General features: G+C 36.3%; 1 protein-coding gene across 21 annotated transcripts in view; it reads left to right on the top strand.

The window, feature by feature from the left end:
• DLG1 (discs large MAGUK scaffold protein 1) overlaps nucleotides 1-16,739 on the top strand; it is a 285,338-nt gene that overhangs the window by 164,337 nt on the left and 104,262 nt on the right. For all 21 annotated transcript variants that reach the window (XM_049709658.1, XM_004278774.4, XM_004278775.4 and 18 more), the window contains 3 exons: nucleotides 1,590-1,759; nucleotides 2,925-3,061; nucleotides 7,050-7,194. In XM_049709658.1, the coding sequence (XP_049565615.1) occupies nucleotides 1,590-1,759; nucleotides 2,925-3,061; nucleotides 7,050-7,194 (452 nt within the window). The remainder of the gene's footprint in view (nucleotides 1-1,589; nucleotides 1,760-2,924; nucleotides 3,062-7,049; nucleotides 7,195-16,739) is intronic.

The following is a 16,739-nucleotide window of genomic DNA, read 5'->3' on the forward strand; positions in this document are numbered from 1 at the left end:
AATATAAGTAATATTGGTCTTTTGTTTAAATGTAAGGTTCCATTTCAGAAAATATCTTTAGCATACTTTGTTGTTTCCTTAGACCATAGATTGTGGCACTTTTCTTGTTGCCTTATTTGTTGCTTTTTATACATGGTGATGTAATGGTTTTCTAAAGTTTTAGGACTAAGGATTATATATGGTCTGTTAAAAACAGTATCTTATTTTAAGGCTGTTCATGCCTTATACAGCTTTTCAGTTTCTAAACTTCTCACTGGATATGATAAGTGGTATATTAATGAAATTAAATATGAAATCAATAATTTGACTTTCATGTAAATGTAAATATTTACTTCCTGCTTCCTGCTATTGGCCTTTTATTTGTGCTTCATGTGTGAAAATTAGTATGTTCCATTTGTTTCACTGGAGAACATACCTATAGTACTAACTCTGAGGTGTCACTGTCTTTGGATATAGAATTTATTTTCTCTAAAAAAGTTAATTAGATATAGAAGTTTATCATGATCACTTTAAATGTTTTAATTGTTTTGTTCCCCATCCCTGCCCAATTTGAGATGACCATCTTTTAATTTGTTTTCTTATTTTTTTCCTACATGAATACCATGCAGTTGAAACTGAGATTAGTTTATTTTTTGGTAAATCAATGAAGTAATCTCAGTTTTGCTGCTGTGACCTTAAGCTAGTTATTCAGTCTGAGCCTCAGATTTTTTATGTTTGAATCACTGCTCTGTTAGTCATTATCAGGGTGGCCTTGGGAAAGTTATTTAAACTTTGTACCTCAGTTTTTCTATCTATAAAATGGGGATATAAATATGTATCTACCTTACAGATTGTTGTAAGGGTTAAAACACTAAAAGAAGTTCCTAGCATGTGGTTAGTGCTAAATAAATATTTGCTGTTTTTCTAAAATATCTTAATTTCTATACGTAATCATACAAATTACAGCTGTCAGGACTTCCCTGGTGGCACAGTGTTTAGGAATCTGCCTGCCAAAGCAGGGGACACGGGTTCGCTTCCTGGTCTGGGAAGATCCCACATGCTGCAGAGCAGCTAAGCCCATGTGCCACAACTACTGAGGCTGCGCTCTAGAGCCCGCGAGCCACAACTGCTAAGCCCATGCACAGCCACTACTAAAGCCTACGCCCTCTAAGGCCCGTGTTCCACAACTACTGAGCCCATGTGCTGCAACTACTGAAGCCCACGTGCCTAGAACCTGTGCTCCCCAACAAGAGACCGCCACTGCAATGAGCAGCCCATGCACCGCAACAAAGAGTAGCCCCCATTCGTCGCAACTAGAGAAAGCCCACGTGCAGCAACGAAGACCCAGACACAGCCCCCCCCAAAAAAAAATTATAGCTGTCGTTATTATTTAATATTTTTGTATAATGATCTGTTATTTGCACTGTTTCCTTTGCTGGCCCTTGGGAAATGTTTGTATTTATATGAGTTTTTGATACATTGGAATTTAACATGCAGTTTCTTATAAATAATTCTAGTAAATAATTCTCTTGTCAAGAAAAGAAAATTGGCAAAGAGAAAAATTGATATTAAAATTTTAATATTTAATTTTTAATGTTTTTTTTCCTCAGGGTCAATGACTGTATATTGCGAGTAAATGAAGTAGACGTTCGTGATGTGACACATAGCAAAGCAGTTGAAGCATTAAAAGAAGCGGGATCTATTGTACGCCTGTACGTAAAAAGACGGAAACCAGTATCAGAAAAAATAATGGAAATAAAGCTCATTAAAGGTCCTAAAGGTATGAAATAAATCAAACAAAGACAAATTATTAAGTAAGAAATCTCTAAGTGAAATGTAACTATGAAGTTATTTATGACACACATTCTAAGATTAACAATGCTGGTAATCTACAGAACTTAGTGAATTTTTAGAATTTCTGTGTTATTTCTACTGATTTTTGTCTTAAGTAGAATACTATGCAAACATTTTGCAGTCATGTGTAGTGTTGATATTAACTTGTAATCGTTAATCTACTAAGTGCATAAAATGCAGATACACAGGCTAAAAGAAAAAAATATTTATGAACATGTCATCAGGAGCTACATCTGCAATGAAGACTGTTAGGATGTGATCTGAATTTTGAAAACATGGATGGGATTGAGGATAAATGGAAATATTGATTCTAATTTGTGGCTTCATGGAAAAATGCATAGAGAGCTACAGGTTTGGCATCAAAGCTATGGGATTTATGAATTATTGAAGCTCCTTACTTAAAATTAATTCATAGAATATTGAAAAGAGAAGCAGCATCTGCATTTCTGAAGCTGTTGGTTCTGCCCACCACTAATTTTTTTTTTCTCAGTTTTAATCTTGTGGAAGTGTTAAAAGTGTTAGTAAGAAGTGCAATTATGATGGAAACAAAAGTGAAGCAATTTTACACCATCTCTTTGAACTAATAAACAAATGCATTTTACAAAGACACTTTAAGAAGTAACCTGGTTGGGGGTGGGGGGGTCTTGCCTGGTGGTCCAGCAGCTAAAGACTCCACGCTCCCAATGCAGGGGGCCGGGTTCGATCCCTGGTCAGGGAACTAGATCCCATATGCCACAACTAAAGGAGCCTGCATGCCGCAGCTAAAAGATCCCGCACGGCACAACAGAGATCCTGTGTGTCACAACTAAGACCTGGCACAGCCAATTAAATAAATAAATAAATAAATAAATAATTTTTTTTTTTTTTTTTAAGTAACCTGGGGGTAAAAAGGTTCTCATTTGTAACTATAGGAGCACCTATATATGTAATTGCCCCTGATTACAAAATACTTAGGATTTTTAAAATAGGTAAATAGATAATTTTCTGTTTTAAAAAACATTAGTTTGGTGAAGTTATCACCTAGTTTTCAGTCATTTGGACTTAAGTTTACATATATTGGTGAAATTCTAAAACTAGTGTTTTCCATACAGGTCTTGGGTTCAGCATTGCAGGAGGTGTTGGAAATCAACATATTCCTGGGGATAATAGCATCTATGTAACCAAAATAATTGAAGGAGGTGCAGCACATAAAGATGGTAAACTTCAGATTGGAGATAAACTTTTAGCAGTGAGTATAAGAAATCCATTGTTTTAAAAATCACTTTGATGTCTTTTTTTTTCTGACAGACTGAATTTCTACGTGCCAAAAATGTTTAAATGATATTTCCATGAGTGAATACTAGTCTTGCTTTAGTCAAAACCTGAAAAATGATTCTTTATTTGCCACTACCATTTCCTCTACTAGCTCCCCTCTCTTTTTCTTTCATTCTGTTTAGGGGCTTGGATGCACAGAATTGTTTAGTCATAATCCTTAGGTTCATAACATCATCATCCTTTGTTCATGTGTGACCTTGTTTTTCCCTTTCTTACTTTAATTAATTAATCAATTATTTTATTTATAATATAGTAAAAACTGCTAGTCATTACCCAACCCAAGAACTAGAATATCAACAACTTGTGTTCCTCATTCCTTTGTTTTTTAAAGATTGCTTTATCACATACATATTCCTAAATGTTTTGTTTAGTAGTGTGTGTTTTGAAAATTTTTAAAGGCTATTGTGCTGTATATAGTCTTTTTTAATACTTTTCTCACTCAATATTGTTTTACTGAGACTTATCCATATTGTTGCCTAGAGCTGAGATTTATTCATTTACCCTCTTCATAATATTCTATTCTGGGACTGTAGACTGTATCACAATTTATTTATCCAATCTTCATCAATAACTGTCTTAGTTCATGTTCCCTAGAAAAACAAAACCTGAAGAAAAGCTACTCTGCTAAGGTATTATTGGGAGGTATAACTTCAGAGAAGCTAGAGTGAGTGAAAATGAAAAGTGAGGCAGAGAATGAGGGAAAGCCAATACAATGTATTATGTTTCTGAACTGGCTATAAAATCATAAGAAAATGTAGCTGATTGCTTGTTATGTAGGACAGTCTCCCAGGCAGGCAATGTGGAACTGCTAAACCTTAGATCCAGCCATCCAGGGAAAAGAAAGGATTTTATCTACTGACGCCTTTTAGTCTCTTGTCTCTTGTTAGTTAGAGTCTAACCCCATGGGGGTTAACTGTCCTAGATTTCTCGACTGTGTTACCCAGCCCCTCTGGACAAATGCTAAGGAAGCCAGTTCCCACACTCTGGCACAGCACTTCCCCTGAACCCAGAAGTCGTGAGAAGAGCTAGAGCCTCGTGGTCTAGACAGGTCTAATATGTTACAGCTCTCACTATGTGGAACACGTCAGCCAAACCCAAGCCCAGCCTTTACTCCAGAAGAGGTTGAAAGAGCTCATAATGTTAGGGGACAATATGAGAGTAGCAGTAGCTAGGACTCTCCCCTAACCAAGCAACCAAAGCCTAGTGGACACGTAGGCTCAAGTGAATCTGAAAAGGCATACAAACAAAGTCTGGTATAGTGGTGATTTGGTCTATCTCCTATTTATTTATTTGCCCTTTTTTAATAGTTATGCTAGGAAGAGCAACTAATTATTTTTGAGTTAATGACAGGGAGGAGGAAGGAACTGTCCTTCAACTGCTTCTCTCTAACTTATCCTCTCACAGCTATGACTTGCTACTCTTTCCCCCAAGCTACAACCAACACTCCCTCATCATTGCATATACCCCCCACCAACACACACCAGTTCCAAACAACCTTCTTTCTCCACTACGTTTCTCACTTTTATTTTTAATTTCTTACATACTGTGTCTTCTTTATCCTTCTTCCAAAATCAATTTTAGGGGTAGGGAGCCAGAAATTCATGCTGATTTACCGTTTAGGGAGGCTTTTGTTGCCATAATTCCACTGAAATTATTCAATTCTTAATTTTCACCTTAATTGATGTATCAGGCATTTGACATACCTTCTTCCTTCTTAAAACACTCTTTCCAGTTCGCCTGATAGTCACCCTCTATCTTGCTATTCCTCTTAGCTCACCAGCCATTCCTTCTCATTCTCCTTTTCGGTGCATCTTCTCCCTAACTTCTAAACATTGAAGTGATCCAGGACTCAATACTTGAACATATTCTCTTCTCTCTTTGATAGGTGGTCAAATAACTTACTGGGTCTTATTGTACATGATAGTAATAAGTATTGTTTTCTGAACTTCAGTCTCCTTCTCTATGTCTCAAGAGTCATCTCAAATATAATATACAGTTGGCTCTTTGTATCCGTGGGTTCCACGTCTGTGGATTCAACCAACTGAAGATCGAAAATATTTGGTGGAAAAAAATTCCAGAAAGTTCCCAAAAGGCAAAACTTGAATTTACATGACATTTATTTTATATTAGGTATTATAAGTGATCTAAAGATGATTTAAAGTATAAGGTGAGGGTGTGCGTAGCTTATATGCAAATACTACGCCATTTTACTTAAGGAACATGAGAATCTGCAAATTTTTTTATCCTCGAGGAGGGTGATGGGGGGTAGTGGGGTTATAGAATCATTCCCCCACAGATACCGAAGTACAACTGTATCTAAAAATGAACTTCCAAATCACGGCAACCCACCCCACCTTGCCCCCCAAAATTCTGCTCTTTGCATAATTTTCACATCTCATTAAACGGGAACTTTATCCTTCTAATTTCCCCAAGTCTAAAACTTTAGGATCATTCTCTTTCTTTCCCACTCCACATTGAATCACCTCAGCAAATCTTGTCAGCTCTTTTATCAGTTATCTAATGCTGCATAAGAAAAAACAAAAATTAGTGGCTAAAATGACAACAATTATTTATTTGCTTACACTTCTGCAATTTGGATATGTTTGGCCAGGGTAGCCTGTCTTTATTCCATATAATGTCTACTGGGGTGGCTCAACTAGGGCCAGGGGTCCACCTCCAAGTTGGCTCACATATAGTGGACCGGTTGGTTTTGGCTGTCATCTAGGAACTCAACTGGGGCTGTTAGCCAGGTATTCAGTTCTCCAGTGGGCTGTCCACATGGCTAACTTGAGCTTCTCACAAAGTGGTGGCCAGGTTCCAAGAGGGACATGCCAGAGTGAGCTTTTCCAAGAAGACAGCTCTAATGTGTGGCATTTATTAATCCTCTCTTTGCATCACAGTTACTAATGTCTCATTTCAGGCCATCAGAAGAACAGTATACCACAGTTGTGTATTTCAAAATGCAGCAAGTCCTCACTGTACACAGTAGGGTGGGACCATAAAAATGACCATGCAGTTGAAATCCTGCGAAGCATTATTAGTAATCAGTGGTGAAAGTCAGGATTGTTCTGTGACCTTTAGAAGTTTTCGTCAAAACATTTAAAAGTCTCCTGCAGTCGATTATAAAGTCACATATTAGGGAAATGGAAAATATACTAAAATGAACATTTGTTTAGTGCACTGTAATTTAAAACACTAGAAACATTTATAGTGTTTTATTTCTTTTTAAAAGAAAATGTTTACCAAAAAGAGGAGCAGTCTAAACCTAATGCTAGCAGAAGAGAAAGGATTAGAACAGAAATTAACAATATAGGAAATAGGACAACCATATTGTCTATGTTGGTAGAGAAGATCAACAAAACCAAAACTTGGGTCTTAGAAAAGATCAACAAAATTGACAAACCTTGGGCTTCCCTGGTGGTGCACTGGTTGGGAGTCTGCCTGCCGATGCAGGGGATGCGGGTTCGTGCCCTGGTCCGGGAGGATCCCACATGCCGCGGAGCGGCTGGGCCGGTGAGCCATGGCCACTGAGCCTGCGCGTCCGGAGCCTGTGCTCTGCAGTGGGAGAGGCCACAACAGTGAGAGGCCCGTGTACAGCAAAAAAAAAAAAAAAAAAAAAAAAATTGACAAACCTTTAGCTAGACTGACCAGGAAAAAAAAAAATGACTCAAATTTCTAAAAGTAGGAATGAAAGAGAGAACATAAGGGAATACTTTTATTTATGAATAACTCTATACCAACGCATTTAGGTAACTTAGATGAAATGGGCAAAGTCCTAGAAAGACACAAACTACCACTCCTATTCAACACTGTACCGAAGATTATACCCAGAGCAATAGGGGCGAAAAAAATGACATTCCAAGTGGGAAGGAAGAAGTAAAACTTTTGGGATTTTCTTTTAGGTGAATACTGTGTGTCTAGAAGAAGTTACTCATGAAGAAGCAGTAACTGCCTTAAAGAACACATCTGATTTTGTTTTTTTGAAAGTGGCAAAACCCACAAGTATGTATATGAATGATGGCTATGCACCACCTGATATCACCAACTGTAAGTCTGTTTGCTTAAATCTTGTTTCCTTAGATGTGATGTATTTTAATGAAGATTCCCAATATAAAGTTTAAACATTATACAAATATTTTTAAAAGAACTATAAAGCATTTTAACCTAATCATTTTAAAAACCAATTTTAAGTCAGAATCTTCATAATAATAAGTGGAGATGGCTTTTTCACCTTTTCACCTGTAATTTCATAGCAGTAATTACTTTTAACATTTAAGGCATTGATTCTCAAACTTTTATATAAGTAACAGTCACCAAAGGTATTTGCAAGTAATGTGGCTTCTTATTTTGTTCTAATAATTTTTGGATGGAGCACAGAAATATACTTTAGCAAGCAATTAATTCTTTTAACAAGCAGGGCAATTCTGATGCTTCTGATGCTGCTGGTTCATGGGCTGCACTTTGAGAAACATTAACTTAAAATATTTGTAAAACCTGGGCTTTTCTATACTCTCAACTGTGTGAGCATAGATATTATCTTTGTACTTCAAACTCTTAGTGTATTACCTAACTCTGTTTGTGCACAGTACAATTGTATTGCCTAGAAATGAACTGTAATGAAAGTACTTATAATTTTAAGTTTCCTATTTGATTTTCTTTTTTAATGTACAAGCCGAGATGAGATTTAAATATATTCTTAATGTGTTCATGTTGTTTGAAAAATGAAAGTTCTATTTGTTTGGTATGTTGAGTCAATACTAGAATCATCCATGTGTAATAAAGATCATAAATGTACTCTGTAATCTGCTTTTCCAAGTTTTCCTTTTTTAAATTGTAGAATTTTAAAGATATTTGTGATTTTGTGATTTTGTAAGTGGCAATGTTTCCAGTTTTAAAATGTCAAAAAGTTCATTACAATCATTAATCATTAGAAGCTAAATACAAATTATATTTTAAAGTGTATATATACTGTCCTCCAGTGATGCATCTTCATTATCTGCTCATTGATTCATTAATTACTCAAGTATAGCTGAATTATTCTCTTAATAGTATTCAGTCTTTTTAATGGACAGAAATGATGTCTTATACATCATTTGTGTCAGAAAAGAACTTTACTACTTGTTTAAAGTTCTTCCATATATTTGGTCTTTCACAGAAGCTTTATATAAGGGCTTGATGTATTTTATTTGTTATTAGGAGATGCAAATTCAATGATGAGCTCTTTTATTCACCAATTTAAATATTATTTATTATGCTGCTTTATCTGTTCAAGACAGCTATGTCCCAGTTGTTCCACAGATTGAGAGTTGGCATCCTGATTATGGCCAAATATACAAATAGCCAGGCTGCTTCTTAAAAATGTGTTGAACTGGAAAAAATGTTACTTTTTATTGAATTATCTCTTTTTATATAAAATAATATGACATTTAAAAAATGGCAGAGCTAGTCCTAAAGAGTAGTAAATAATGATTGTTTTCCCTATAGGCATATGTAGAATATTTCGTCCCTTTTTTTCCATCTGTTATTGAACTAATAGAATATTGTGAAAAAGTTGAAGTTTACCGTGCTAGTTCAACTTCTGTTCTGTTTCTCTTCTTATGAATTTTGTTGTACACTTAACAGTCCATGCTTATACTATAGACGCAATTCATAAGTAACTTATTATGTGTGTTTTAAAAAGCATTTGTATTTGAAAACTTTTTACATAAATGATTTTTACCTGTCAGCTCTTGTGAAGCCCTTGCCATCAGACTATTCAACTTACCTGCCTGTCCCTTATGTTGTTAGTCATGTAGTTTCCTCCTCATCAATCTGGCTTTAGTCACTGAAGATTTTAGTGTCAGGTCCATTGTCCTTTGATACACATTCACATTGTCATTCTTAGTGATGTCCAGGCAAAATGCACACTGATTCATTCAACAACCTGGCTTCTTTGTTGATCTCCTTCTTTCTAGCTCTCCTGCCCTCCACTCCAACTCAGATACTTGGTTCCAAGACAATAATTTAGATCTTATCATCGTCAATACCTTCACCACCTCCAAAATCTTGATTTAAATCATCCCATTCTCTGACTACATCCATCAGTTTATTTACTCCTGTTCTAACAATTCATTCTCATTTTGACCTTCAATCATTTGACACCATTACTTGGTTGTCCCCTTGTGTTTCTACTTGTCTACTTTTTTTTAACTTAGCCTCCTTGGTTTGTCGTGATATTCACTTCATTGCATATATCTTCTACTTTCTTGCCCTCTCCATCTTCACTGGCAGAATCCCAACCCTTGTTCAACCTGCTGTCTTCATCCATTCCTGCTCCCTAAAAAGCAGAACATGCCTAGAGAAAAGCACAGAATTGTAGTTTAAGTTATGACCATAAATCTCAGATGGGGTCACACTCCTATAACTGTAATCCACATATGGATAAAAGACAAAATATGGTACCCAGGAATAGAAGGAGGTTTATTACTGAAAAAAAAAAAAAGTTCATCGGATCTGATAGAGAACATAGTTTCTTTGATGATATTAAAATTCTCATGCTTTTGCATTTATATATCTTTTCACTTTTATATTCTGTTCAGGTGGAAGGCCTTGTTAAACTTCTGATTTGGCCACTGCTCTCTTCCTGCTTTTACTTTAAGCTCTTCCACTTGGCTTCTTTTCTAAACTTTGGAGGGTTTGGGTCATTAATCTTGGTATCTAAGGACAATAATTTAGCCTCCCTTGTTTTGCAGTTCTCTGAGGAATCTTTTTACTTAGGATTTGGGGTATAGGAAATAGCACTGTTTTAACTAATCATTCTTTGGGCAGTCATTTCTTTGACAGGAGCATTAATTTTTAGTTCCTGCCATATGAGATACTATGCCTTACATGTGAGAATGACTCCTTCAGAAAAGGTCCATTGAATAAAGGCACAGTCTGGATATGGTAGGGAAAAGGTACATTTTCTGGCTTGAGCAGTTGACCGAATTTCTTGCCCAGTTGGGTTTTTTTGTTTGTTTGTTTCAGCCAAACTTGATAATGCAGCAAAGAAATTTGAGTAAAAAATCAGTAAACTCTAGACTTTAAATGGCCAGTGATTATAATGGTTCACGTGCATGTCTGTTGCTTTAGGGCAACATGCCGGTTCCCTTGAAAATCACAGATATTCTTACATATCACCCAAGAAAGACTTTGGACTTCAGAAGAGCCATTGGTAGAAAATCCTTTGGCTCAAATGCAGAAGAGTATCTTATATATGAATTGGATGGGAAGAAATTGCTATTGGAGACTGCAAACGTATAAAATCAAAGATGGCTCTGGACTTCTAAGCTCTATACTATTAATAGACATTATAGACTTTTTCCTTTTTGTATGATTACAGAAAGAGATGTATAGATGCTATCTCCTTTTTTTTTGTTTGTTTTTTTGCTGCCTCCTTTTGATAGCACATAATTGTTTCCAGTACACCATACTTCCAGTCACTACCTACTGTCTTTCACTCAGGTTACTTCACTCATATATGTAACCTATCTGGCCAGTGTAGTAATTTGAAGTAATGATCCTTGCACTTTTGTTTTCCCAGTGGGTGTTATAATGCTTTGTGCATAGAAGGCACTCGGTAATGTAGTGAAAGAAGAGATTCATGGTTAAATAATAAATATTACAGCTAGATTTTGAAATGCCTAGTAACTTTATCATAGTTAATACCTCAAGAAAGTTAAATATTGTTTCTATGTGTTACTGATAGTAATGCACATAATTCAGATGTGTTGTGCTTTTGGAAGTTACAACTGAAATGTGTTGCTTACCTGGGTCAGGAATAGCTTTATAATTTTCTGTTCTTAGCTCTCACTAGAATTACAGTGGATGAACTCTAATGATGTTTTAGGGGTTTTTTGGGGTTTTTTTTTTGCGTTACGCGAGCCTCTCACTGTTGTGGCCTCTCCCGTTGCGGAGCACAGGCTCCGGACGCGCAGGCTCAGCGGCCATGGCTCACGGGCCCAGCCGCTCCGCGACATGTGGGATCTTCCCGGACCGGGGCACAAACCCGTGTCCCCTACATCGGCAGGCGGACTCAACCACTGCGCCACCAGGGAAGCCCTATAATGATGTTTTTTATTATTGAAATGAACCGATAAATAATGTTTGCTTATTTTTTATTCCGGTTTTTTACCAGGTTTCCATTCTTTTATGGTGCATTAAAAAGAATAATTATAAATTGGGTTGGCAGATCTGAGCTGGTGTCAGGGCATGTCCTTTTTATTTTTAATAGGCTTTATATTTTAGAGCAATTTTAGGTTCACAGAAATATTAAGCAAAGGTACAGAAATGTCCCACCTGCATAGCCTCTCCTATTACCAACATCTGCCAGAGTGGTACGTTTGTTACAATTGATGACCCTACATTGCCATATCACTACCCAAAGCCCATAGTATACATTAGGGTTCACTCTTGATGTTGTACATTCTGTGGGTTTGGACAAATGTATAATGACATGTACCCACTATCAGTATCATACAGAGTAGCTTCATTGCCCTAAAAATCCTGTGCGCTGCCTATTCATCCCTCCCTCCCCTCTAACCTCTGGCATCCACTGATCATTTTGCTGCCTCCATAGTTTTGCCTTTTCCAGATTGCCATGTAGTTGGAATCATACAGTATGTAGCCTTTTAAAATCTTAACTTTTTACACCTAAAACAACACAACATTGTAAATCAACTGTACTCCAATAAAAATTAAAAACAAAAAACAAATATGTCATGTTTTACTTTTCATAAAATACATTTTAGATAATTTGATTAACATTTCCAATTTACCTGAAACTCACAAAATGGCATTGAATATATCACATATGTCCAATTGAAATACCCAAATTACACCAAAAAGCCTCAAACTCCTTAAAAACAATTAAAGTAATTAATTAAGCCCTCTGCTGATTTTGTCAAATTTGAGATAACAATTCAGTAAATATTTTAAAATATAGCACAGGCTAAAGTTTTCCATAAACTTTTGAATTAAAGAAGGCCTAGATGTTTGAAAAAAACAAACAAACCTTCTTTCACGTAGTAATGTGCATGAGTTTTTAACTCCTTTGGGTAAATAACCAAGGAGTGCAATTGCTGGGTCGTATGGTATGAATATGTTTAGTTTTATAAGAAACAGCCAAATTGTCTTCCAAAGTGGCTGTACCATTTTGCTTTCCCACCAACAACGTATGAAAGTTCCTGTTACTCCACATCTTCACAAGCATTTTGTGTTATCAGTGCTGTGGTTTTTAGCTATTCTAATAGTTATTCAGCAGTATCACATTGATTTAATAAGCATTTCCTTGATGTCATATGATAAGGAGTATCTGTTCATATGCTTATTTGCCATCTGTATATCTTTTTTGGTGAGATGTCTGTTAAGAGTCTTTGGCACATTTTTAAATTGGATTGTTTGTTGTCTTGTTGAGTTTAAGAGTTCTTTGCATGTTTTGGCTAAAGTTCATTATCACATATATTTTTTGCAGATATTTTCTCTCAGTCTGTGGCTTGTCTTTTCATTCACTAGACAGTGTCTTTCACAGAGCAGAAATGTTTAATTTTAATGAGGTCTACCTTGTCAGTTTTCTTTCATGGATTGTGCCTTTGGTGTTGTATCTAAAACACCATTGCCAAACCCAAGGTAATCAAGATGTTCTCCTATGTTATCTTCTAGGATTTTTATAGTTTGGGGTTTTACTATGTCTGTGATCCATTTTGAGTTAATTTTCACATGGTTTATATCTAGATTCTTTTTTTTTTTTTTTGCATGTGGTTGTCCAGTTGTTCTAATAACATCTGTTGAAAAGACTGCCTTTGCTCCATTGTGTTTGCCTTTGCTCCTTTATCAATGATCAGTTGCCTATATATGAGTCTATTTCTGGATTCTCTGTTATATTCCATTGATCCAATATTTTCCTTTTCTTTTGCCAATATCACACTGTCTTGATTACTGTAGCTTTTTAGGAGGTCTTGAACTCAGGTAGTATCAGCCCTCCAACTTTGTTCTTCTGTTTCATTATTGAGTTGTCTATTCTAGGTGTTTTGCCTCTCCATATAAACTCTACAATCAGTTTGACAATATCCACAAAATAACTTACTGGTATTTTGATTGGGGTTGCATTGAATCTGTAGATCAAGTTGAGAAGAACTAATAACATCTTGACAGTATTGAGGCTTCCTATCCATGAACATAGGCTCTCTCTCAATTTATTTAGTTATTCTTTGATATCTTTCATCAGAGTTTTGTAGTTTTGCTCACGTAGATCATTAGATTTATACCTAAGTATATCATTTTAGGGGATGCTAATGTAAATGGTAGTGTGTTTTTAATTTCAAATTTCACTTGTTCATTGCTGGTATACAGGAAAGCAGTCAACTTTATATATTAACCGTGTATAAAGGTTAATATATACAATATATATAATATATCTTTCAACCTTGCTATAATTGCTTACTAGTTCCATGAGTTTTTTTTGTCAGTTCTTTCAGATTTTCTACATTGACAATCATGACATCTACAAAGACAGTTTTATTGCTTCTTTCTCAATCTGCATACCTTTTGTTTCCTTTTCTTATGTTAATGCATTAACTAAGCCATCCTTCACTTGCTCCTAATTTTAGTGGTAAAGCTTCAAGCTCCTCACCATTAAGTATTATGTTAGCTGTAGGATTTTTGTAGAGTATTCTTTTTTTTTTTGGCGGTACGTGGGCCTCTCACTGTTGTGGCCTCTCCCATTGCACAGGCTCCGGACGCGCAGGCTCAGCGGCCATGGCTCACGGGCCCAGCTGCTCCGCAGTGTGTGGGATCTTCCCGGACCAGGGCAAGACCCGTGTCCCCTGCATCTCTCAACCACTGCGCCACCAGGGAAGCCCGAGTATTCTTGATCAGGTTGACAATACTCCCCACTATTCCTAGTTAACTGAGAGATTTTCGTATAAATTGATATTTTGGATTTTATCAAATGCTTTTTCTTCATCTATTGATATGTTTATGTAACTTTTCTTTAGCCTGTTGTTGTGATGGATCATATTGTTTTTTGAATGTTGAACCAGCCTTGCATACCTGGGATAAATCCCAGATGCTTGTGGTATATAATTCTTTTTATATATTGTTGGATTTGATTTGCTAATATCTTGTTGAAGATTTTTTCCATTTATGTTCATGAGCGATGTTGTTCTAGAGGGTTTTTTCTTATGATTTCTTTGTCTGGTTTTGTTAGGATAATGCTGGCCTCATAGAATGAGGAGGTATTCCCTTGGCTTCTGTCTGCTGGAAGAGGTTATAGAGAATTGGTGTAATTCCTTTCTTAAAAGTTTGGTAGAACTCACCACTGAAGGTTATCATTATGGATTCAATTTCTTTAATAGATATAGGCTTGTTCAGATTGCCTGTTTCTTTTTTGTGAGTTTTGGCAGATTGTGTCTTTCAAGGAATTGGTCCATTTCATCTAGGTTATCAAATCTGTGGGCATAAAGTTCTTCATAGTGCTTACTATTCTTTTAATCTCCATGGAATCTGTAGTGATGTGCCCTCTTTCATTTCTGTCTTCTCTCTTTTTTTCTTAGTTAGCCTGGCTGGAGGCTTATTGATTTTATTGATCTTTTCAAAGAACCAACTTTTGGTTTTATTGATTTTTTTTAATCTGTTGATTTCCTGTTTTATTTATTTATTTATTTTTAATTTATTTATTTTATTTATTTATTTTTGGCTGCCATCGGGTCTTCCTTGCTGCACGCAGGCTTTCTCCAGTTGCAGCAAGCAGGGGCTACTCTTTGTTTCAGTGCGCGGGCTTCTCATTGAGGTGGCTTCTCTTGTCGCACAGCTCAGGATCTAGGCGCGTGGGCTTCAGTAGTTGTGGCGCGCAGGCTCTAGAGCGCAGGCTCAGTAGGTGTGGTGCACGGGCTTCATTGCTCCACAGCATGTGGGATCTTCTTGGTCCAGGGCTCAAACCCATGTCCCCTGCATTGGCAGGTGGATTCTTAACCACTGCACCACTAGGGAGCCCAGATTTCCTATTTTTAATTTCATTGATTTCTGCTCTAATTTTTTATTATTTTTTTTCCTTCTGTTTACTTTGAATTTAATTTACTCTTTTTCTAGTTTTATTAGGTGGAAGCTAAGATGATTCATTTTAGATCTTTCTTTTTTTTCTAATATATGCATTCAGCACTATAAATTTCCCCTAAGCACTGCTTTTGCTGTATCCCACAGGTTTTTTGTTTTTTTTTTTGCGGTATGCGGGCCTCTCACTGTTGTGGCCTCTCCCGTTGTGGAGCACAGACTCCGGACGTGCAGGCTCAGCAGCTATGGCTCATGGGCCCAGCCGCTCCGCGGCATGTGGGTTGTTCCCGGACTGGGGCACGAACTCGTGTCCCCTGCATCGGCAGGGGGACTGTCAACCACTGCGCCACCAGGGAAGCCCCTATCCCACAGATTTTGATAGGTTGTGTTTTCATTTTCATTTAGTTCAAAACATTTTTAAAATTTCTCTGGAGATTTCTTCTTTGACCCAAGCGTTATTTAAGAGTGTGTTTGTGTTATTTAATCACCATGTATTGGGGGATTTTTAGCTATCATATTTTTATTGATTTCTTGTTTAATTTCACTGTGGTCTGAGAACGGACATTGTATGATTTCTATTTTTTTTAAATTTGTTAAGGTATGTTTCATAGCCCAGAACATGATCTATCTTGGTGAACGTTATGTGGGAGCTTAAGAAAAATATGTGTTCTGCTGTTGCTGGATGAAGTAGTCTATAGGTGTCCATCATATCCAGTTGATTAGTGATGTTACTGAGTTCAGCTATGTCCTTCCTGATTTTCTGCCTGCTATATTTGTTCATTTCTGATAAAGAGGTGTGGATTAATCTATTTCTCTTTTCAGTCTGTCTGTTTTGGCCTCACATAGTTTGACCCTTCGTTGTTAGGTGTTAAAGATTATCATGTCTTCTTGGAGAACTGACCACTCTATCATTAAGAAATGCCTTTCTTTAATCCAGATAATTTTCCTTACTTTGAAGTCTTCTCTGTCTGAAATTAATATAGCTACTCCTGCTTTCTTTTGATTAGTGTTAGCATGGTATATCTTTCTCCATCCTTTTACTTTTAATATATAGGCCTTTATATTTAAATTGGCTTTCTTGTAGACAGTATATCTTGGGTCTTGGTTTTTTGACCCACTCTGACAGTATCTGTCTTGGAATTGGTGCATTTAGGCCATTGATGTTCTAAGTGATTATTGATATAGTTGGATTAATGTCTATGATATTTGCTACTCTTTTCTGTTTGTTACCCTGTTCTTTGCTCCTGTATTTGTCATCCATTTTTTTTCCTGCCTTTTATGGCTTTAATTAAGCATTTTGCATGATTCTGTTTTCTCTCCTTTCTTAGTGTATTAGTTACATTCTTTTACTTTTTTTTAGTGGTTGCCCTAGAGTTTGCAATATACATGTATAGTAATCTAATTCCACTTTGAGGTAACACTACAGCTTTTTGGATAGTGTGAGTGCCTTATAATAACAAAATAATCCTAATTCCTCCCTCCCATCCCTTGTATCATTGCTGACATTCATTTCATTTATACATAAA

Source organism: Orcinus orca, chromosome 5, assembly GCF_937001465.1.
Source record: "Orcinus orca chromosome 5, mOrcOrc1.1, whole genome shotgun sequence".
In the NCBI taxonomy this organism is placed as follows: Eukaryota; Metazoa; Chordata; class Mammalia; order Artiodactyla; family Delphinidae; genus Orcinus; species Orcinus orca.